The following is a 24,987-nucleotide window of genomic DNA, read 5'->3' as shown; positions in this document are numbered from 1 at the left end:
ATCATTTAACAGTCAGTCTGTCAGGAAAAAATACACAGTCCCGCCAACGGTCCACGCACCACTGGGTTACAAGTACATCTGTTACAGCTAAACCTCAAAGTGGCGGGCTTTGACGCTACATGCACTTTGATTTCACCTTGCCTACATGTCACAACAACCCTCAAACTAGTCAAAGACTATTTTTTAAAAACAAAGCTGTTTCTCGATGTGATGATAGATTTGAAAACTGTGTTAGGACAATAAAGTTCTAAAATACCACACAACCGTAAAAGCTATCTATACCTGTTACAATCAGTATTATCAACCATTGCCATGACAACAAAGCATATTGATTATTGGTTAACAATCATTAATAGATAAATACAAATGGTTGGACTATTTTCTGAGCATGACAGATTGGTTACAAACTGGACTATCCTTCTGCTGAGGTGGCTTTCTTTTTTCACCAAAGCTGTTTTGGTTACAGGGTTAGGAAGGGAGAGAAAGGTTAATGAAGTTTGGTGCCCTGTTCATAATTTAGGGACAGGGCAGGGCCAGCGTGGGGCCATATATCAAGGACGTGAGCAAACACAGGCGGAATGCACTTGAACACTCGCTGGGCAAACATTACAAGGCCTCAAGGGAAGTGGGGAGGGTATTTTTGTGACCTTCATCACAGTCTGTATGAGAACAGGAATTTCTCAAATGTCTAATTTACCTTCCCGGGCTGAAATACGAATCTATACACTGCAGCTGGACTTGACAAAGGTTTTTGCGTGGGCGGGTGTTCAATTTCCTTCTGCTTGTAAATTGGCTAGTAGAGACTCTCAGCCAGCCTTGGAGAGGTAAAAGGTTATAAGGCAATAATCATTTTGGCAGGAAGCCTGATCTTAAACCTGCCAGAACTGAGTCAAGGATAGCTGTGCATTTTTGCTGAAGTCTACAGGATAACTCACATGGGACTACACCCCCACAGAGGAACTTAGCAGGGGCTAGAACTTAGAGAGTAGAAGCTAAGGCCACTACAATCTGCTTTTCTGCATGCTGTAACTAGAATGGACAAGTGTTACCTCAGAATGCACTTAACGTCACATCTGGACTTCTTGCTACATATCTTTCCCACAGTTCAATAGAAACTCCATTGACCAGTGAAACAACAAATGTCATTGTTTCAACCTTTGTATATAATAGTAAATTATACAACACTTCTGCAAGTGGGAGTATTGAATATCCTGTACAACTAGAATAGGATCTACTTGTGAAACTACAACCTTTAGCACATAAATCACAGAGCCTTCTAGAAAGTTGAACCAATGAGATTGAACCTCCTTGGTTGAACTGAAGGGCACCAAGGGAAGCACTTCACACATCCCTGTCAACTGACAATGTTAATGATGCATGTAATGACCTACTTGGCACATGGCTCATTGACAATGGGAGTCTTTAGACATAAGAATGGGAGGTGGGAAAAGCTCAAGCCCACCTCTTCACAGTGATACAATCTGGGATTAACACCTAGTTGGGTCCCCCTCCCACTCTCACCAGGAGATCTGAGCCTTCTGATACTACACTGATCATTTTCAAACCGATGTTTACAACATTTTCATCATAATATCCATATGTTCTACTTTTTTTTTTCTCATAGATAACATTTGTATACAAAAGGTATCAAAATGCTATATGTCCGTAAACATGAATAGTAAAATATGTGTTCACAAAATAAGAAATTCATGCCAAAATTTCCATTCATCTACAACCAAAGCAATCAACATCAGCAAAACTGTTTCAAAACCTTTTCTCTATTTTGTGATGTAGTTCATGTAGTTAAAAAATACTGAAAATCGAAATCTGCAATATGACAAAGCCCTTGCTCTATAGTCTATAGGGTTAGGACTATGTGATGAATGGGGTATCACTGTGATGTATTATAATGCATCAAGGCCATCTCAACATAACAAAGAACATGTACATCACTCATTCTTTCATGTGATCTAACCAGCTTTTTGTTGAGTGGGGCTTCCCAGGGGAGCTTATCCAATCAGAGCCATGGGGCACAACCTGTGTGACCTTTCCATTCCAACAGGGAGGCCAGAATACAGTCAGGTTTAGCATTTCTGGCTTAGAGGAACAGACACAGCAAAAGACTTCTGCATGTTTTCAAAGATCATCCTGAAAAGAGAAGGAGAACTTGATGTATGTAGGATAAAATTGCAAGCTTAGAGGTTTGCCTTTCAAGTACAGTCGAAAGATTGAAAATTGCCATGCACAAGAAGACCACTCAGGGGACTGATAAAATCTGGTCTATGTAGACAGGTGGCAAATGGAAAGAGAAACTTCAAATGTACACAGAGCAGCTCAAAGGTCTGCCTTTCAAGTGCAGGTATTGATTAGCAGGGACCAGCAGACTGTGGATTCCCCATATGTATCCATGTGTTGCTGTATATGGCTCTGTGCTCCAGGCTCTTTATGGCTTATCAGACACGCAATCTTGTTCTAATGTCTGCAATCTCTTTCCCATTGAAACCAGTTAAAACAGGGAAGCTCTGGCTAAGCACTGGTCACACAGGCCGCTAATGAGGCCATTTGGTCCCTTTTTATGTCAGAGTGATCCTCTAGATTGTGATTATAAGGCTGTCGGTTTTGCATCTATGGCTGGATGCAGAAATAGAGCCCTCCCTCCCTGCGAAATCCTCAGAGTGGGAGGGACTGCATTTTTGGCAAGCCTTTCTGGGTGCCCCATGCAGGGCGGCCTGGTGAGATTCAATATGGGTGTGTTTTCTCAGACACAAGACACAACATCGAGATGAAAGTCTTGTGAACACCAGATAAGGATTATCCCAGGATCTGAGACTCCTGAGCCCTTACTATCGCTTATTTGTACATTTGTTATAGGTCTTGATAAAAAATAATGATCGGTAAGTCCTAATCTAACAGACTGATATGACCTATCACCAACCAGATGGTAGTAAATTGTTGTTTTCCAGTTGGAGTGTCACAAAAATGGGGCAGCCAGTAATGGTTGCACTTTTCCCTCCTTTCATCTGCTTGGAGATCTGGATCCCGGTATAACACATCTTTTGCTATGAGGCTAATCATAACTATAGAGCTTATTCACCACACGTCATCATGACGTCACGACCCCTCATGTCCCGTGCGACGCCATTTTGGGGCTACAGCGCCTACAGCGTTGAAATGGCCGACAAACGTTAGGTAAACTGTCCTTTGTCCTATTACACGAAGAGTTTACCACCACTCATACCTCTCGTTACTGGAACAAAATAAAATCTGTTGGGATTGACCCGTTTTTGTTGAGTTTTGATCGGTCTGATCGAGACGGCGTCTACCGCCAGCGGAGTCCATTGACGCGACTTAGCTTCGTATTTGGTACTGGGCCGAAGTTTTTACACACAACATCGGTTCAAACCCTCTAAGAGTCTGGAAGCGTTGTATCAGGATGTGTAGAGAGTGTTGTGGGACATGCAGTTGCGTGGTGACAAGTACGTTGTAGTCGGGATACGCAAAAGGTCGCTATTTTGGAACAGCCCCGGACTGTGTCTGGATAATAACAAACAAATGCGGGGCCATCGGCCACCGGCCGCCATCCTCAGTCCGCACTGCCGCGACTGTGGCTGGACAAGGTGAGTGTTACAAGTTGCCAGTGCCCTGTTCTACATGGACATTTACCACAGAGTAAAGGGACAGGTAGCTCCGAGTCCAACATTTTACCGTGTTCATGGCTACCCACGTTTCAATCTACATGTACATGTACAGCCCCGTACGCCGCGCCAGGATTAAACACACCGATTTCTGATCAGCAAAGAAAGACTGAAAAGCCAATCTTGACAACATGAAAAGTGGACACGGAGCCAGAACAACCCCAAGGACAATGTTACTAACAAGAAGAGTGTCCAAAACGTAGATTGTGGCCCAAAATACACAACTATCGCCAAGAGTTTGCATAGCATTGCATAGCGATAGCCCCAAAATGGCGGACGCCAGGGGGAGAGTCACGTGACAATCTGTGGTGAATAAGCCCTATAGGAGGCATGTTTGACCCTTAGAGGGTGGCAAGGTCAACACAGCTACTAGCACAGACAGAGCCAACCCTCCTCACACTAACCCCTCTTCTGACCACCCTCTAGCTCAGTAGGCTGTACCATGTACACAATTAAAGTACCAACTTGCTATAATAGTCCTAATGCCTTTCTCTCTATAAATGGTGACGGAGGGATAAAAAAAGGCTTTTAGAAGGGCCTGTGCAGCAGATTATACAATTTATAACGACTGGTTAGACAGAGTCAGACAGAGATTTGGTGTTTGTTGGGTTTAATTTAGCCTGTGTTACACAAGCTCTCTCAGCCAGAGGTCAATGACCCCCACGGAAATCTTAGGGCTGCAGCCATCAGGAGCAGGAGGCTAGGTTTCATTGATTGTAGGTCTTTTCCCTGGACACTTTCAAAGAGGAGAGGCTTTTCAGAAGGGCCTGTATACAGCTATACGTTTTAAACTTGCCTGCTGTATTTGTCTGATATGAGACTTAGATGTCTGGAGTAGACCATTCTATCGATTGCAAGCCATTTCCCCCTACAATTTCCAAGACAGAATGCTAGATTTATCAGTGATATAGGCTGTAAAATTTCCCATTTCATCGTGTGTGTTGTCTGATATCAAACTTGGGGTAAACCGTAAAGGGTTAGAGCCTAACCTTTTATTGATAACGAGTGTGCTCCCTAGACACTCTAAATAATCACCACACCTGTATTGATATTGACTTAAGCCAGATAGGGACACCTTCTGGCTGCTTTATTTGTACAGCCACTTATCCGTGGAAATTTGCCATGTAGAATGCACAGCATTGCAAGTCAAGAGTGGTAGAAAAAGTAGTCTAGTTGGTCTGGTCAGTGATTAGCTTTCAGCTGACCTACATCACACAAATTGCAATTTCTCTTCTCACACCAATAACAGAAGAAATAAATTAAACACTAAGTTGATATTAATCAGTCTACCTTCCCATCAGGGTACAGTATTAGGATAGGATAATGTGCAAAATTTGATGATGAGATACATCTAGATTGTGCAGATTGTATATCACAATGGATTGTATTTGGACCTATTCAAAATAGGGCACAATATGAGTCTCACAGACCCCCTTTGCTGCATGTATTTGAAATAATCAATGACCCCCAACCACCTTTGTTAGTTTTGGTCACTGCTCCATCACACATTCTGTTGTTTTGTGAACCAACCCTTACTGGAACATTCTTCAGCTGTTGACAATTCCTCCCTTGAATGCCCTCAATCATAATAGCTGTTATTGTGATAAATATCTGAGTTGTCATTGCTATTGTGTTTAACTCAGTATATAGGTCAGCCTGTTTTAACCAACACTCTCCTTAACCTGAACTCCTAAGGGTCTTCTGTGTTCTCTTTGTGATTAATTTTCAGGGGATAGATGGGGGAGCCACTGAAAGAACACAAAAGTATCACAACACCATTTGGAAGATTTGAAAGATTTGATGCACACATGAACTTATGCTGTACAACTACAAGTTTGTTGGCAGTAAGGGAAAGCAGATGTCTTTACTGTACGTGTATTTCATTTCTTTGGAATGAGGATGTATCAGTAATACATCCCAGGTTTTTTCTGCCTGCTAAGGAGACTATGAAGCATGTAACTTGTAAACCCCTGTGACCCTCTCAGCTTGCCAGAGCTTCTGATATCTAAGTAGGCCAAGGTAATGTCTGGATGGGACTAAGATTCATATATTACAAATTTTGAGGGGGAAAGAAAGAAAGAATCAAGGGCAAACAGAACCCAGTTCTTGTGGATCCTTGGCATATAGCTTTTGTCGGAAGAAGAGGGCCATGTCTTCCCACCTGGAGGTGTTGACAGGGCCAGGATCTGACAGACTCTGACATGACCTGGATAGCATACCCCCATCACAAACACACCATCTTTCAACACAAACAGGGGAAGACCCCATCTGTCGCACATACCTCATGCCTCCCTCACTCATGTGGAAACATCACTCCACCTGAAGGCAGATCATCTTTACCTCCAGGTTGTCTCTACTGAGCCAACTTAATCTCCAGCGGTATGCCATCTTCAAAACAAGTAAACACCACTATGTAGAGTATCTGCTTTTAAGTGTTCTTTAATGTAAACTTTGTGAGGAACAGGTATGTCCATCTATGCTGTGTTGTGGGATGAGAATCATCTGAAACGTGATGAGACTCTAAGAGACACCTGGAAACAAAGATGGGTTTGTTGATGGATAGATGGCTGTGTTTGTTGACAGACAGAGGGTCTCTACAACTGATTAACAGCAAAGATAAGGGCCACCCTCCCTAACTATATGTGAAAACAAAAACTGAAGTTGAATGGCAGTCTTTGTATTGTAAATTTTGTGCCTGGGACTCTGAGTAAGTGCTTCTACCAGACTCTAGCATACCAAATAAAACTTCAGTGGTTTATTACAATGAGTGACATACACAACAAAAGGTCACCCATCCATGGTATTATCTTCATAAAATATTCAAACCACAAATAGCTAGACCTATAATAAAACTCGGATCTCACACAAATTGGATCCAACCTTTCTAAACTATGCAAGAATTGTAATTTTCCTCTCCATTCTACTTGACCTGCAAATAAGCAATTCAAGGACATTGTCTAAAACTCTCTCCCTCAGTATTCTATCAGCCTGCCCAGCCCCCCACCAAGCTGGATGGTATCCCCTCTCTCAGTAAATTAAAACACTTTGGAAATGGTGTTGTGACAAAGTGTAAATGTTTACTTGTAAGGCCCACTTTTACCAGCAGCGATGACATAGCTTGCAGGGCCGGCTTATAAATCATACGTGACTCCTGCTCAGTAACTCAGCCTCCCAGACAACAATTTGTCCTTCCTACAGAACGTCTCCCATTTGTGGAAACCTCACCATAAATTTTGGCTGCATACTGATGCTTCAATGCAAACAATTTTACTGGAAGTTTCCCACACAAAGACATCACAAATGGAGTCATATCTTTAACAGACACTGTATGTTATGGCCTTGGCAGGCAAGTTTGTAATACTGCATATGTGTACATAATATGTCATCTTGGTGAAATATGAGTTCAACACTTTAATTGTCATGCCCATGTATGTTTATGGTTTGTCTAACTATGACCACTCTAACATTTCACTAACTATTAGAACCCACTGGCGGTAGGTGTCCTGTCAGTGATTGTTACTGCAGGAAGGTATACAGAAAATCATGACAACAACCTGGCCTGCCATTAAGGATCTGATGTTTATCTGACTGTAAGGAACACGTACATGCCCTTAAGGGATATGTTAGGTCCCCACAGGTATGAAACAAACAGGTCTTACAAGTTTACATATTCAAGTGGGTCAAGTCATGCCATTTGTTGTGCTGTTATATTTGCAAGGTTTGCATTTGCAAGATAAACTATTTCTTTTTTATGATTTAGGCAAATGTCTATAAAAACTATTACTAACACCAGTTTGAAATGTAGAAGGCATAGTGTATACGTGGTAAGGTCTGTTATCTTTGAATATTTAATCAATCCACATCTGCAGGCATATATGGCCCAAGTTACTTCATGATACATATTTCATAAATCAATCTCTCATCCCTGAACATGACATCCATAGTCATAATACCTGTCATTGCTATTTAAATATGCTTCTAGTATCTTTTTCAGGTACATTTAAGGTCAGGTATGTATATACCTCATACATCAGTAATAACTGTAGCTTGCATAAAGCTTTTATGTCACAATATATTCATTCTGAGTTAAAACTATGTACAAATAGAATGATAAAACTTTTAAGGTATACAGATAACTGGAACCTTGACTTAACTTACTGGTCAGAGTCTGACAAAAACAGCATTGATTTTAGAAGGACACATCACTTAAAGGTCAAAGTTCAAGAGACATGTCTTCAACCTTGTCTGGGGTCATAGAGTTGTGAGTACCCTCCTGAGAAACTGAGCTAATAAGAACAGCAGGTTTGGGTCCTTTCAGGAAATAACAGCAGGGGTAATATGTCACTCTGACTATTACTGCTCATTCCTTATCTACTGGTACATACCACACCATTCAGTTCTTTCTTATTCCAACACCAAACAGACTGACACTAGTGACAGCAAGGACAAACACCATGGCAGAAAGACTTAATTGCTACCCAAATTTCTCAAGCACTGGTTATACATTGTACATGTACATGCATTTTGCAATGTGTGATGTGTCAAGCTGATATGGGGATACCATGACAGATGAAACAACCTGAAGTTTCTAGGTGTCTTGACTGAGTCAAGTTTTTTTTTTTCCAGAACCAATGGGTGTGGCTTAACCTTTGCCATGTTGTGCCACTCCCCCTGCCTGACCTTGCAGGAATGAGGCACGTCCCACCTCTGTGACAGCTGGTCAGACACAGGTCACAATCCTGCAGGCAGGGCACAATCAGCAGCACATGTTCAACCACCCTTGCTTTGTCTCCAAGCAGATGTCAGGAGAAGGCTCAGTGTTTCATGCTTGAGGCGACTGAGGGTGCATTTTGTAGTAGTAGTGTGCCCCTTTGGTTAGTAGTATGCCTCTTTCACTCTTTGCCTTCTAAGAGAGAGAAAAATACAGACCACTACATCTAAAAATAGTATACCGACCTGTCCCACACCTAGGAAACTTTCTCTTATCTTCTCTATCGTTCACTGAATTATTAATTTTGGCCTTGGACAGATGTTGTTGTGATACCTCACTAAAGGATACTACAAATCTGGTTAGTCATGCTAACCAGTGATGTGTTTCTATCACTGATAGAAAATAAACAATTCATCCTTTTACAGTACATGAATAATATATAGCAAGGGTGAAAAAAATATGAAAAGCAGGTATTAATCACTCTTGAGGGAAAACACATATCATACAAGCAGAGCTTTTTATTAAAAGGAAAACCCCAAACAAACTGTTACCAGTTGTCAGCTCCCTCCCTAGGGGTATTTTGTAATGTAGATCATTTATCATAACTATGATAGCTATAGGGTAATCCTCCGGGTGCATGGAGCTAGACAAACATGCTACATTCCCTTCTGTAGCTAGACTACTACTGTCTAGTCTGGCCTGAGGGGGCTTGTGTCCTTGTTGTGTACATTACAGGCATGAAATTGAGACAAAACAATGTCAGGACTGAGCAGATCTTATTCTAATAAGCAGTAAACTTGCTTGAAACATTATGTAATATACATTACGTTATCTACAGTTTTGCCTCCCCCCTATCAAAATGTGGTCCACCATGCTTTAAGTTTAGGACACTGAAGTCAGTGAAGGGACAAAAATAGACAACCAAGTGGCAGTTGCCAGCTGGAGCAGACAATATCTTATAGATTGTACAGAGCAGTCAGAGAGCAATACTTGCTACTAGCACTTTGAAAATTGACTTTCAGGCAGTCTGGATTCCTCAATATTGGTCCAACGTGCGTCACTGGTACATTTATGCTCTGTTCGACACCAGTCATGGTTGAAAACTGCTCTTTGAACAGTGGAAGCTGCCAATATTCCTGTGAGTTCATGTTCCGGGCATCTCTGAAAGGGGTGCAGAAATTTACATCCCTGCCAATGACCCTGAGATGATGGGGCCTCTACCAAGGTCAGTCGGGATAATGAGAGAGGAAAGTTTGGTCCCTATTAGATGAAACTTACGGCCTCTGCTGTTTGCTGTAACATTTATCTCTATCTTGGATACTTTACTGGTGGAAGTGCGAGGCTGAAACATTGCCAAAAAGCCCTATATTGACGGTACATCTAAATGCAAGGGTCCAATTTTAGCCTTCTGCTAGTCAAAGGGGCCAGCCTAGACAATTTACTGGACCATTACAGCACTCACTCCGGGAAATGCAAAAATCCACCCACTTACATGTCAAGCCATGGTTGAATGGAAATGTAACTCTGAAGTGGATATATTTCAGTGAGGTTGTTTTTAAAGACTACTGAGACTAAAAATACAGAAAAACTAAGTCCCTAAGGATTGAAAACAAGACAATTTACAAGAAATTACCATTTTTGTCTACTTTGAAATACTGTTTGTTTTCTATTCTACACAACAATCAGTTATTCATTCAGTCCTGAAAGCTGTCTTTATCCCAGACAATTAACATGTAAAATTGCATACCAAGGTCCAAAACATCCCCAAAACATACAATAGTACAAAACAGTAGGGTACCTTTAGCCTGCGTTCAATACCATATTATTGTGGATCAGAGATGAAGAAGTAAAAAGGATAGCTTTAAATTAGTATCCTGGCAGTGGGTACTGTATTTCTAAACACCAGTTGTACATGTATCAACTGGGCACCATTATGTGGTATGTGGATATCATTTTTTTTCTATGCAGTGCAATTTTTTTTTTTTTTTTGAGAAAATTTCTTTATCAAAGGTGTCAATAATTCCATCTCTTCTAATTCAAAAATACAAGTGTACATGTATTACAATCATTAAGGCAATTCTATTGTCATGGTATCCTTTCCAACTGTGCAAATATTTGGGCTCATTGGAAAATGGCAGGAATAAGTATCCCTCCCTAGAGGCTCCACTGATAAAGGCTGGCCAGGGCTGTCACAGGGTGCAGAGCTGTAGTAAATTTGGTAACAGGATCCAATAAGGACTCAGCTGTAATGGTTTCAACAGCTGTCCCCCATTAGAAAATAACTAACATTTATATTAACAAAAAGTTATGCAACAAAAAAAGTAATCTTCAGAACCATAACAGCAGAAGCACCGCAGACAATCATTGGATGGCCTAGAAATGTGGCCGACATGATTAGAGGGTGCTGCTGCTGCCCTGTGACTAACTCCAGTGTGATGTAGGTCTGTCCCCTCCCTCCCCTCCCTGTACATCTGATATTCCCCCACAAAGCAAGAATGTGGACTGAAGCATTCTCCCCTGTCATGGGTGTCTGGACAGGGCCTGTACCATGTCATCGGGGAGGTGAGGACAGGTCACAGGCCAGATTTTCTCAAGTATGATTGTGTGTGCAAACAGCCACAAACAAACAGGGCTTCTGTTAGCAGATTTATTTATATGGTTCGTAAATCTTAGTAATTCATCCACGCCAGGCTCAAATTAGTTGTATTTAGAATCAACATACTAGAAATGTGTGATAACCTCAGTATTCTTCATTCAAAATAAACCATTTAGGACATATTGTCATTCAGATACAATGAATGACTTGTATTTCAGCTTTTCAGGGAGGTTTTCCTATACAGAATTGTGCATGTAGTCATTGAACCTGAAACCAACATTTATTTGTACAAAAACTCAATCCAAATGGACCCTCCTTTGGATAATTGCCATAATTTTGCAACAGACAACATGATGATGTTCATATGATTACCATACCATGTGGGAATAAGCTACCAGTGGGTAATGTGCCAACAGGTTTCTTTGACAAACAAAATGCAGTGTCATAAACTCATCATGCCAGTTAACTGGGCAGTGTGAAAGCAAGATGCTACACTTTACCTAGGTGGGGAGGGGGGCAACAGGCATATCAGTGGCTTCCGAAAGGAAATGGGGACATACTGTCCACTCAACCACCCATCCTGCTCACATCTACACATCCGACAAGTTTCCTGTAGACCCTCAGGGCTCTAGACTCTAGAGAAAACACGGCCAACGGAAACACAACTACCCACCATGCCTTTGCACACCCTCAAAAAGGTGGCAAACATTTACCTAGCCGAATAAAACACTCCAAACAAAAACTTGGGGATCTTATCTGCCCCACTATTTGCTGCTGTCTGTGGGATTCCACCACACACTTTCACTCTGGATAAACAGACACTCCAGCAGACATAGGTTTTCTTGGCAAGAGAGCAAAGTATTGAAGAAAGAACTGTTGGACCATGGCTAAAGACAGAGATTAGTCCTGAGAATGTATGACATCAGCATAAAAACACTACAGATACAGTACTAAGGAAGCAAAGGGTTGGGTCAAAGCATGCATAAAATTTTCTAGCCCATTCAAGAACAGGTCGTGCTCTACAAGTGGTGCGACCCCCATAGAAATAGCAAAGTAGTGCGCTGTCTGCGGACTTGTTGTGTTGTTACCGGAATGATGTCACTTCCCTTTGCTTTTTTACTTTATTTGGGCATGGTGGCATACCTGGCTGGAGTCCCCTTTCCTGCGTGACGTCATTAAAGTAAAGGGAGACATAACTACAACTTGTTGAGCGGCTATGTGGGGCATATTCGTCCTATGAAGTAAAAGGTAAATCTTAGCACATGTTGCGTAGGCCCGCTGTCCTCTCACCTTGCCAATTGTCAGCCCATTGTGAGCTAACATTGCGCATCTGAGAAAGAATGCCTGCTATGCAAGGTTTTCCCCCAAGTCTCTGTGTTCTTCACACCGATCAATTGTGTAAACAAACTGGATACAGTGGCGGTCACTGACTTTTTTAATACTGGACCAGTAGTCCCATCCTGATGCCACACATGCAAGCTGCTGTGTAATTTTCAGACCTATACACAATATACAGTATTACTGATAAAAATCATTCTATTGTTTGATTAAGAACACTAAAAGTGGGCCAGCTAACGGTGGACCTTTTGTTTGGTTCTACCCCCTACTTGAAAGGGTTTGGGCGGGAAAAAAAGGCTTGTCTCACCTGTTGGGGCTTGGGTTACATACAGTCTGTCTGAAAGCATGCAGGGTGCATAAGAATGACCACCATTTCTTGAAACTAAAAATGGACTTTCCATATTAAAATTCTTGAGTTTCAGCCTGGTGTGGGTAAGGGATGGGAAAACTGTTGGAACCAGTACACTTCTGTCTGAGCTAGCTTAGTAACCTTAAACACTGCCAGGTATTATTACTGGTCAAGTCTCTCATGTCTATTTACCTGGCCAAACAGCAGTGTTTGTGGTAGTTACCACTGAGAACAAACAGCGGTCAATCCTACTTAAATGCCAGTCTGGGAGTCATGGACTAAATTTCGCCCCTGGGTCCAGACGGTGTATCAGACCCTGACACGTCCATACCACTTCCTACCTATGCAGCTTCACGGGATTCCTAAACTTTGAGGTCACCACCTCTCGCAAACACTGCAACAGTACCCAGTGTCTGTATCCTGCCTAACCAGACCATGCCCTCCCCACTTCTGTTCGCCACTTGTGCAGAATTCTGGGTTTGGAGTCGAGTGACCTATCCGGTTTTTATCTGATATATATTCTCCAACATGCACATATTAATGTTGGGTGTGTGTTGGTGGCCGGGAAGTGTATACGGGAACGCCCCTCCCCACCCAAATGACGTCTCGCCCGGTTCCCCTCCAAATACACGAGAAATCCCCTAAGAAGATCGGGTACAGCGTGTCAGGACAGTCATGTGGGAAGATGTTTTGCTAAGAAAGCTACTCAGGCGATAATTAAGGTTAGAAAACACGGAGGACGCACACCGTTCACGGTGCACATGCACGGGGACGGTCGTGTGTTGTCGCCGGCCGCCATGGCCGCCACACTCGCCCAACTTGACACGAACGCACCCACCCGTAAACAAGACTTCTCGGACAATTTACTCCTTACGATCAAGGCGACCTTAAGAACACAAACTGACACACACTCACCGATATTGACAATTTTGATGTGTTCGTCCTCTAGAAACTGCAGGGCTGCCGACACGTTTTCTAGTTTCATGGCCCGAAAGGTGGGCCTCTTGTTGTAGCGCGGAATCCTCTTGTGGGACAGCACCTCGATCAGCGCGATCAGCCGCAAACCGTCGCTCAAATCCGTCTCCAAGTCGTTGATGTTCTTGTTGGCCTTCTTCAGGTGCTCGTTGCACCATCTCGTAAACGTGTTCTTCTGGAATGCGCTTCCATGGCGCGTCCTCGGCGAGATCGCGTTCGGTGGCCGGCATCTCCTCTTCCTCCGGTCCGTCGGCAGGGTTGCGCTCGTTAGTATGCATGGTGGTAGATCCGGGCCACACGTTTTATATTGTCTACAGCACAAATCAATAGGCTCGGGCAAACTTCCGGTAGGGGAGACCTAGCGCGACGGAAAACGCTGGTAGGCCGGGGTGAATCCACAGGAAAACTTGTTGCTCGGGTCCCAGACAGCGGATGCTTGTCTAATATCCCAGCGATCGCTTCGGTCCTGATTTCACAGCTGGAAAGAATATCAGGAAGTCCGTGACCGATGAGTGTAACTAGCAGGGGGTGTGGTGGTAGTGGATCTCTCGCGGGCGAGGATTTCTTCAGACTTGTCCGTTCCGCGGTGGGTCTGTAGTCGTCGCAGGTTCACGACGTTCGACTTGGAAAATGTGTCTCTCACTCTGTGCTCTCTCCCGAAGAGCGGACACGGCTTGGCCGGCGTCTGCTGCTGAAGTGATTTCAGGAATCTTCTTGCCTATGAACCTATTCAAATTTATTAATCTTCGCGCTGACGTCGAGCAAATGGCGCGCACTGTTGCTCCGACTGGAGAAACCGGATTGGCCGGGCGCAGGGCTCGACACACTTGTCGTCAACACTTAGATTAGCCAGAAGGGCATCCGATCTCCAAAAACAACCGTGGATGCCACCATTTTTGGCACTGGACCAGGCTCTTGTTACGTTAATCATGTCCCGTTATGGACATCACCTCCCAAACACGTCAGCTGATGGGTTGAGGCTGGCCCTGAGCCTCCCCCGGACCTACGCGTAATTCCGGGGGCGCGCGAATATTTGTAACTCCAAAACTATGCTCAGTGCTAGTTTAGGAACATGACCGGTGACTCCTCGCTCTCTAGAAAATTCTGGTACTTTTGTAAACTTTTGAATTTTTCATTGATTATACAGTCACCACGGTTGAGTTATAAATAACCTCTATGTACACTCGCTGTGGGATAAAGCCGAAGATAGTGAGTCCTCGCACGTCTCGGGGGCTTGTTACGATCAACAAGACTTCTTAAAGTTTGATCATGTTTGAAAGAAGTAACATAAAATGACACTGATGGAAGCAGGAAAAAAAGGATGCAAACGTTTCTTTACTTATAAATGTATATTGTTTTTAACGTATACACGATGTAGGTCATTTGCCTATGATCAGGGACAATTAGCCAGAACATGTGCGTCTTGTCTAAAGCAGTCCTTGAAATTTTGACACTGAACGCGTTAATTCTTTGTCGTATGTCTAGTTTCTGGGTAACCGTATTTCTACAAGGACCCTCGACCGAAGACTTGAAGGACCCAACAGGGCCTCCTTCGGCGCGTAAAACAAGATTTGTCAGTTTCAACATTCTTGCACGTCTAAAAGTTTCGCCAGCCTGAAGGCTAGATGCTTTGAGATCGTCTAAAGATCCTTGCGACGCAAGGTATTTCAAGACATTCCGGCGCGCCAGGGAAGGCCCGGGACTTGACGGTGATGTGTTCTGTGTGAAATTGAAGAGAAGGAATGCAGATGTTCGGTCCCACCGACGACAGGTTTATCTGTATAAACGCTTGCCGACGTTTCAGCCGAAGGACAATGGGGAACACTTGCCAAGAACGGCAGCATAGCAGCGCACCGCGAAAGCGGATGTGTGTGGGCGCGCTTTACTTTACTAAGTCCAAACCGCGACCTCCTTGTCGCTATTCATTTGACGTGTACTTAGACGTGACCTGTGTACACCCAGAACAAGTTCAGCGAACTCAACATCTCCCATCTCGGTTAGCACAGACGCAAACAAAAAGTAACGGTGCGCGAAAAGCGAACTTGGAGTTGGTCTCCTGTAATTATTGCACGCTAGGCGGCGCTGTTGCACGGCGACCCTTTGCGTCACGCGTCACAGATCGCTCCGATGATTTGCTCTGGGCCAAAGCTCTGGGCTATACACATGGTACAGGACGTCCGGCATTCCCCAGGCATTCCCCTTTACAAACTATACACACAAGATACAGGATATGACAGTCCCTGTAAGTTTGTAAGAAAAAAAGCGACATGAAGATAAACATTATCCTGACAACTACGTTATGAAATAAATCTGGCTTTGAATTTGAATTTGAATAAGCAATATTGATCATGTCTTGACATGAGCGAAGATTTTTTAGCAGTCCAACTATTTTTCATCTCCAAACAAATGTGAAGTTGATGTGTATCTGTTTGCTTGTCGTGTTCTTTCGTTACTCTTTTATATTGTACTTCTCTTATACGTCTCTTCTCCCTGACGGGTCGGTAGGGTTTCTGGAGACAATTAAGGAGGCGTACGAGAAGGAACGAGGGAGCGAGACGCAATTCTTACAAAGTAGATAATGTAAAGGAAAATTATCATGTTTTTTTTTACTGCCTCATTTGTTCTAACAGCTAGAAAAGACATTTTGAGATGGTCAGATGGTGTAAAGGCAAATACATGTATTTCATTCAAACGTCCTGCGGTTTCTACCCTATTGTTCTTGTCGCACATACTTCCTTCCCAAACAACCGTCGCCAACCACTGAACATCCTGTCACACCTCAGGTGACAACAAAAGGACATCGCGACTGTCAGTGACACGACGTAAAGACAGGGTCACATCCGGCGGAGAACGACCCTGACATTCCGGAAGTAACGTCATGTCACGTCCTTACCTGTCCGTCATTACGTAAACAGGTCATCCAGAAAGGATGCATGGATGAGCACAGATACGTCAACCCAAAATATCACAATTCCATGATAATGGGCAAAGATCGGGAAGACACTGATGGACTTAGAAAAAAAATCAACTTTGTAGTCACATATAACTATACTAGTAGCTGTTTTAGCTATGATTCTGTCAAAAGACATAATGATCGTAAAAGAAGTCATGTTCTTCCGACCAATGAAAGTGTCCCGCACGAACAAGTTAACGCTATATCAAATCAACTTTCCCACCATGGGTTTTATCACATGTACGATAAATCGTTTCACATTTTCGTCACAATGACTATTGTTTCATTGTACAGGAAAAAATGACATCGCTAACGACGTCGACACGATAGAGGATAATAGAGAAGAGAAGAGAATAACTGGACATGATAGCGTCACTTCCTCACCACGATACCGTTCGCTGTTTAGTCTACCCAGGTTTCCTGTACTCAGCTTATGCAGTGATTATCGGACTGGATAAAAAACGTGACTAAGGCGGCTTTCCGGAAGACAATCCTTATACTCTGATGTTCGGATACCTGAGCGTATGTCCTTGGCTCATCCGAAGGTCCTCTTCTTAGTAGGCTTTTGACCCAACCCGGTGACGAGCGGCACCAGCAAAAGGTTGGCCAGTAGCCTCTTAGTAACACTAGCTCTGGATATTTTCTTTTCAATGAAGTGACGAATAAATAGACAGAATCAGTAATGAGTATTACCTGGGTCTGCACTGAGCCATCACATGAAAAGTTACATATCTGTCAAGCAAGGCCCTTCAAATGTGTTTATGAAACAGTAGCTCCGAACTGAACTTCTATTTGAAGAGTTACGCGCTTGAATGTCTTGAATACTTTGTTGTGCTGTTAGAGTGAATTTGTTAGTCAATGACGCTTTACAGAATGTCCTTGGTATGTCGGACCGTCCCCTCTGGGGCCGTCCTTCAAAAAAGATCATAAAACGAAGTTGTCTCTTATATCGACCTACATTCTACTGACCTGGTGCCACTCCTTTGTCCTCTGCAAAGTTTAAAGTGAACTGACAGTGGACAAAATTCAGTTTGAAGACGACAAAGTGCACGAAGGGATGGAAGTGGGAACGAAAGGCAAAAGGCGACTCCCGGAATATTCAAAATTGGCGGTAAAGCATTCCCATGATGCACTATACGGTCAAAGGTTGTTAGAAGATGCCACTGTCTACTAGTAAACATATGGGAGTAATAATATGATAACTATTTTTGAAAAGCTTTTGTAATGATAATAGTCACTTATACTATAATGATATTATTCAAACTTCATTCATTTATATTCTAGCATCTTACAAGACAGTATTTGTTGCGATAATTGTGCCAAAATATAAATTCATCAATGTCGCCGACCCCCACAAATATTTAGTTCTTGACATCTTCCAGTAAGCAAAGCAACAAAATGGCGGACGACGAAGAAAAACTACAAATTCCAACAACTTTAGATTAGTTTTCGAGAAAAGTGGCCCGAACTGGGAACTTTTTACTTCAATTTCTATAACAGCAAGTATGTATGTTAATTTTCCTTGAGAGTTATGGCTGTAAAAGTTTCAAATCCAGCTGTGCATGCGCGAAAACAAACTTGTTTCCAGAGTAAGAGGTGTTGACTTTGACTGTTGAGTGTTGTTTGTGCATCTGCGTGAAAAACAACAGCGTTCTTGTTACGTGTTCCCCCAGCAAACTGTGCAAACATGAGCTCCAGTTCACACACCCATCCCTCTAACGGCCACATACCGAACGGTGGGGCACCGAACGGGTCCGGGCCGCGTGCCGGGGGCAGGAAGAGGCTCTTCGCGAAGAAGAAACTTGAGAGGCTAGCGCTGAGGAGGGAGAGGCACAAACGGATGACCAAGATGGAAATTCTGAAGGAGAAAGTCGCGGACAAACTAAAACTGTTCCTGATCTTCGCCTTGCCCGTGGTGTTGATGGGGTTTATTCTGTTGGTGTTGATAGGAATTTACGTCGTGAGGCCTTACAACGAAGGTAAACAAACAATAGATTTTAAGTCCTGGTCTCCTGGATAGGAACACAGTTTGATAGCTCCTTGGCTTGATAGCAGTAGGAGGTCAGGGGGTTACTTTAAATGACACCCTAACCTTTTATTTGAATGTAGCTAAACATTACTAGTACTCAATCATAGATGAAAATTATTAGTGACCTAGCCAACGGCCAACCTAAAAAATTTGTCAAACTTATCAAGTAGCAAGTATTTTATTAGGTGTGAATTATTAGCTCTAAACATGGAGTGTACAAGCATGTAAATTATTAGTAGTTATGCTACATTGAAATTAATCTCTCCCTGAAGTCCAAACTTTGATGCAGAGTTTGCCATTTTTGTTGACAAAATTTGAGAACTCTATTTTCAACTTCTCTCACTTCAATGATATGCTTTTGCTGCATGTATCAATGACGTGAACAAACTCACTACATGTTTTTCACTCCCTCATATTTCCCCACCAGGTCAGCAGTTTGTGGAGTCGAGCTGTCAGACCGTCGCAACCCACTACCTGAACGAGGGCAGCTGCAGCAGCCACACAGATGTGTTCCAGCCTTGTCTGCAGGTTTATGTAAGCAGCCTGAAGTCATTTTCATAGAAAATGATGCTATTACATACTAGTATTACATTATATTGTCTCAGCAAATATCAAATACTGATAATTTTTTGTATTTTCACTGTGCCACAAAAGGTAGATGCTGTGAAATTAAGAGAATTTACAGTAGTGGGTTTTCATTTGTAGTAAAATATTATATTATCTACTCAGGTTCATCACACTGCAGCGAACTCAGACATCCCAGTGGTTCTGATGGAAAACGAACAAGCTCTAATGTACTGTGAACAGGTAAGGCACAACACTATTTCCAAGAATGATATCTTGTTCTCATTATTTCAGTAATGAGTAATTGTTTTTGGTATGTCTGTGGTTCCATAAAAACCACTTGTGTATTGTACACACATCATTTGATAATATTAAACCTTAAAGGAAAGTATCAATCTGTCAGAAATATCTAATATATGGGAAAACAGATGTCAGCAAAGGATTGTAACTACTATGAGGGGAGAGAACCTTGAAGGAAGGAGAGAGAAAATGTTGAACCTCTTGAAGGGGTGAAACACTAGTTTTGTACAATTTATTATTGTTTGTACCAGAAATTGTAAAGTAAAACCACTTCACTAAGCCATAAGGTCAGCCAGGGCAGCATATCTGAGTTGAAACCAGAGAGACACAGAGAGTACTGTTACTGATAACAGTAAGGGGACCCCAATTCTGGATGTCATTCTGCAAATATTGACCTTTCGGGATCCACTGGGACCATGCCTCTCATGTAACAGCCATGCCAATACAAACCATGGTGTGTGATTCTACCCTATATTTTTATTAGTTCTGTTAATGCAGATTAGCCAAATATGGTGAATTGATAACCCTGTGATCAAGTAAGATTATCATAAGTTTATCTTGCTTGATCCTATCCTACTACTAGAGCACTTTCTCTGATCTTCAACAACACTCTAAGCTGCATCCTTACCAGCCATGTGACTGCAATTTCAGCACACTTCTCTGCATGATAGATCCGGTTTTACCTATCTACTACTTAACTACCTACTACCAGTAACCTCGTGCCTTTACCTTTTCTTGATCGTTGGGGAGACAAGATCCAGTGTTTACTGTCGCACACTCAGACATGATAACAAAGTTTTCAATTACGTTTATATTTATTCTTTTAAGCTTTATTCAAACTTTGATGCCCTGTCAAGTTCATTTTCAATTCAAATATATTTTGCCTACCCCTCTGGGGAAGACCTGAAACAAAGTACCCTTGGTGGTATGTTATCCCTGGAGTAGAGAAGGCAGCCTGTACAGGCCTTAGCAACAGACTGACTTCCAGGCTAGCTGATACTACCGGGGGTACTCCAGTGCTGGTACATGTTACACTGATTCATGATACTGTTTCCTTCCTTGTACACATCATGGCCAAGTCTGGTTCAGTTATAGCTGGCCTTGACACAGAAGGTTATCCAGTCATCTACTTCTCAGAAGTCATCTCTCATTTCCTTAAACTTGGTCACGATGTTGATTCTTACATGAAGAACAAACTAGATCTACCTTAAGCAGCAGTAGAGGACCTGAAAACAAACATTTTTAAAACACAAAAAAGCAGAAGGGAAAACAGATATACTGCCACCAGTATTTGTAGAGATCCATATCCCAGGGTAGATGATAAGCCAGCCATGCCAGGAATGCTGGCAATGTTTCTGCCAATGACAAAAAGGTTGAACTGCTGGCTATATTTGGCCAGGGTGGTTCCTTAATTCCTGACATGTGGCAGGGCATATTCACGTCATCCCGGAGGAGCCATGATTATTTCTGCTTCAACTTTGTCTCACATACGTCTGCATGTGCTTGACAATGTGTATTTTTAAACCTACCAGTTCAAACAGGAAAGGCCCTTTTTGTAGACAGATGTGGTTGATAATATTCTGACACTGACAGTGAAACCTATCTGCTGTCATACTTCTGTAATGATGCAGAGTTGTTGTGTTTTCTGGTTTGAACTGGACATAGCTGGATTTACACGTCAATGTCAAAAAAGTATCATATAACAAGATTGGCACTTAAAAAATTCTTTGTAATGAGGAAGTATTTTAAGTACAGTTCCTGTCATTGAAGAATTTATAAATTGTATGTGTTTACATGCATGCGTATGCCTCTAAATTTCATGAGTATTTCTTTGACAAATCACTCTCCCAGTGTCCCTCGTCATGTCCTAAAATATCGACAGACTGGCTATTTTGACCCTTGGCAGCTATTTCTGTCCAGCGCTGCCCAGAATAGCGTGCGTAGGTGTAAGGGCGCAGAATGACTCTTACCCATAGGCACGTCCGAATGCCGTCCTTGTCATCCCATGGAGGATAACCGCAGGCATTCCTGCTACCCACAACAGCTATATTTACAGCAAGGAAGGGCTTTCCTCTGGTCATTGGCAGAATTGTTCACTCTCTTGTCATGTTTGTGAGGACTGCCACGTTCCTGACATGGTCCAGTCGTTAGTAACCTTTCTTGGACCAGAGGGTTGAGAATTCGATGTCACTCACCAACATGCATGCTATTGGAGACGAATACAGTCATAATGACAGGATGTTAGGCCATGGTCCACCGTTTTCAGACATTGTAAGTGTTGAAAGAAGCCAGGGGAATTTCCATGGTATGTTGAACCTGTACAAACTACTAGTATACAAACCGTCTGTTCTTTTTTGGAAGTGGCCATTTGAAGAACAGCTTTTCAGTATCGTAATTAAACCAGATGCCAATATATTTCCATATCTATCTCCAGCACTGAGTATGAGTGTGAGTGTATAATCGGCCAAAAGAAGAAGCGATTAGTAATACTAGTAATAGATACGTGTGTATAAGGAATGTAGAATTCAGGAATTGTTGGGAAGTTTATAGCTTGAGGTACATAATGCTTAATGTTGTTGATTTTCCTTGCAGTGTTCTCTGACGTTTGGGAGACATGCCCTGTTCACAGACCCATTCTCACCCTGTGCGGATGGATGGAAGGATGATTACAACAAACAGTCTTGTGCTGAAGGCTACAGGATTCAGTATGAGAAGGTAGGATGTACAATGGACATAAAAACATTGTGTCCTGTATTTTACTCTTTTCATTTTATCAGTTTGGCTGACAGGCAACTATGGCTGCTTTGTTAGTCAAACATTATCAAGTGTTATCCTAAAATTATCATTGTGTTTCCATAAAAAGCTGATACGATTAGTTAGAAGATTTTGATAATTTTCACAAATGGAATCTCTCTGAACCAATTACTATCAAAAGAATTCTGACTAACTTATGTACATATACATGTAGTACTAGTATATGGTGCTCCTGCCTAACTGTATGTATGCTTAACTCCTTAAGCTGTGTAGTTAGGGACCATTTCTAATAGAATTTATCAACAGCATAATACAATAGTAGCTTTTGTTTTAGTAATGACAATGCAATGAAATGATTCAGAACATCCATACAAGCCTGAATAAAAATTGAAAACAATAAAAAGAAGGTGCATTAATTGCCTTATGCCAGATGTCTTAGTCTTCCTATGTTTATTTTGCAGGCCAACACAACCTACCCCTGCTACTACAACCCAACAAACCCAGAACATGTAGTGAGGGAAATTACGGTAAGCAGGCCTGATCATCCTTTTGCCTTCCAAGCTCTCTTCAGGAAAATGTAACATTTTTGCTGCTTTAAATCTTGAGAATTAGTCTGGAATCCAGTTTTGTCAGCTGTAGTCCGAATCCAGGATTTTTTTAATGTAAGTGGAAGCCTTATTATGTCCTCACACCTCTTTCCTCCCACAGTTGACCAGTGGCAAAGTTGTGAACCTTGTCTTGTGGCCTCTCCTCCTGTGTCTGGTCTACATGGCAGCTGTGGTGTATGTTCTATACGAGAGAAGAATCAGGAAGTGAGTAGATATGTTTTTTAAAACTGTAGAGAGATAGCAAAACTTTCAAATACTGGATATTATTTCTTACCTGACTTACAGTACATAGTGAAAAGCTAGCAAAATCTTCTCTCATACACTAGACCTATATTCTCTGTGCGAAGTGTCTGTCCCTTTTCTTTGAAAATAGCTTTGCATTGAGTTAGATTGAGTCAGGATACTGAAATTTTATTTTGCTCCTGCAGACAACGTGACCAGCAGGTCACAGCAGACGTCCAGACTCAGGAGGAAGAGGAGGTCCAGCGCCGCAAGAACCAGAGCAAGCGGCGGAAGATCCCGTGTCGCCACAGCCACATCAGCAACGCCAGCGGCTTCCTGGTCCCCAGCTCCTCGTGCAACTGCCTGGACCACCTCACCAACAACCGCACCTCTCCCACCAACCAGCTGCCAGATCTGGCCCCCTCTGTCTCCGACATCCCCGAAGGCTTGCTGATGTTCAGCAGTATTGACTACCTGGATCTGGACACGGCCGGGTTGGGACATTTAGACCTGGCGGTGTCGGACCACGGCGGGAGCTATGTCTACCTGTCAGGTCTTGAGCAGCAGCTGGAGGCATCGGTGTACACGAACGCCTTTGCACGCAACACTCCCCCCAGGCCGTACAGTATCAGCAGTGACTCGGAGGCAGTACACGAGAGTGATATTGACTACTACTTCAGTAGCTTTGCCAACGGGGACCAGTACCAGTCAGCAGGAAGTGACCAGTTCTCGTACGATCCCTTCTATGCCATGACTGATGAGGAGTCCAGAGTGTGAGAGGAGAAGTCTAAAGCTAATCAAATAAAGTTTGCAAACTTCAGTTCAGTTGCTCAAATTATTGGTTTTATCCTTGGCATGTACCCTCATGTAATCGGGCATGGTGCTCCTCCCAAAGTGGGTATCAATCAATCAATCAATCAATCAATCAGTCTATTGAAAACAAAAACACCTGGCAGAGTCCTTGTGAAGAAAAGTAGACAAACTTATCAATGATGTAAGGTGTAACGATAAAGTAACAATAAAGATATGACTGAGTGACTGATAGTAGTAGCCCAATACCAGCAACTGTGGATCCTCGAGAGTTCTTGGTAACAGAGGATGATGATGATAATAGACTGACCTCAAGTTTCCAAATGTATTTTGAAAGGTTTGCTCATCTTTAACCAATTATGGTGCACTTGTCTTGTACATACAGCCAGGACCAATGGGTCTACTTCCCACCACTGTCTGCACAATGTTTATGTCATGAACATGTGGCTGCTCTTTCTCTAATCTACAATTAATGTGAATTCCACTTTGTGCACCAGAAAATAAAAACTTGTAATATACATTCCATTAATAGGGAGAGCAAAAATATCATGATCTGTAAATGTTTGGTCTTGGTTTATGTATTTATAGTCACATATTTTTAACATTGTTATCAAGTGTACAAAGATATTTTTGTAGCCTACAAAGTTTTTAACTAGAAAGATACTTAAGGTCAAGTGCCTTATTGTGTGGATTTCCTAAAAGTGTTTCTATTTTATATACACTGTTTGTATTTGTGCACCAAAGAACTTCTAACTGTTACAGTTGTTTCACACATTCTGCTGAATACCAGTAAATAAGACATAAAGACATTAAGAGGAGTTGTATGTCATTTGTGTATAGTAAGTAAATACAACACCACAGTTTACACATGGTTGTGGTGTATTTAATGGCTAGAAACCTTTGGCCAATGATGGAAACAATCTACAATCGTTTAAAATCTATCTTGCTTTTATATGAGTCGCTTGGAATACAGACAACCTCATTAAAATCAAATTGTATTTGTTGGTACAGACAGGCTCTAGCACGTGCAATTCTCGCGCCAAAATGACGCTGGCCAACGGCAAGAGCCTTAACAACTGATTG

At 42.4% G+C, this 24,987-nt stretch overlaps 2 protein-coding genes across 3 annotated transcripts in view; one reads left to right on the top strand and one right to left on the bottom strand.

The window, feature by feature from the left end:
* Nucleotides 1-14,508, bottom strand: part of LOC109469852 (filamin-C-like) — a 72,319-nt gene extending 57,811 nt beyond the window's left edge. Inside the window, 2 exon segments of the mRNA XM_019768600.1 lie at nucleotides 13,605-13,842; nucleotides 13,844-14,508. Coding sequence (XP_019624159.1) covers nucleotides 13,605-13,842; nucleotides 13,844-13,942 — 337 coding nt within the window. The 5' untranslated portion in view covers nucleotides 13,943-14,508.
* A 3,488-nt stretch (nucleotides 14,509-17,996) lies between these two features.
* Nucleotides 17,997-24,650, top strand: LOC109470700. 2 transcript variants are annotated; one of them, XM_019769737.1, is made up of 8 exons: nucleotides 17,997-18,120; nucleotides 18,291-18,596; nucleotides 19,074-19,180; nucleotides 19,376-19,453; nucleotides 22,103-22,225; nucleotides 22,726-22,791; nucleotides 22,973-23,076; nucleotides 23,301-24,650. In XM_019769737.1, the coding sequence occupies exons 2-8, from the start codon at nucleotides 18,305-18,307 to the stop codon at nucleotides 23,869-23,871; spliced, it is 1,341 nt and encodes a 446-aa protein (XP_019625296.1). In that variant the 5' UTR covers nucleotides 17,997-18,120; nucleotides 18,291-18,304; the 3' UTR covers nucleotides 23,872-24,650. The 2 variants fall into 2 exon arrangements, with proteins under 2 accessions (XP_019625296.1, XP_019625306.1); XM_019769747.1 differs by having other exon boundaries at nucleotides 17,997-18,596.
* Nucleotides 24,651-24,987: the final 337 nt, after the last annotated feature.

This window comes from Branchiostoma belcheri, unplaced genomic scaffold (assembly GCF_001625305.1).
Source record: "Branchiostoma belcheri isolate BF01 breed outbred unplaced genomic scaffold, Haploidv18h27 scaffold10, whole genome shotgun sequence".
Classification (NCBI taxonomy): Eukaryota; Metazoa; Chordata; class Leptocardii; order Amphioxiformes; family Branchiostomatidae; genus Branchiostoma; species Branchiostoma belcheri.
The sequence above is the reverse complement of the archived record's forward strand: the minus strand, read 5'-3'. Positions and strand labels throughout refer to the sequence as shown.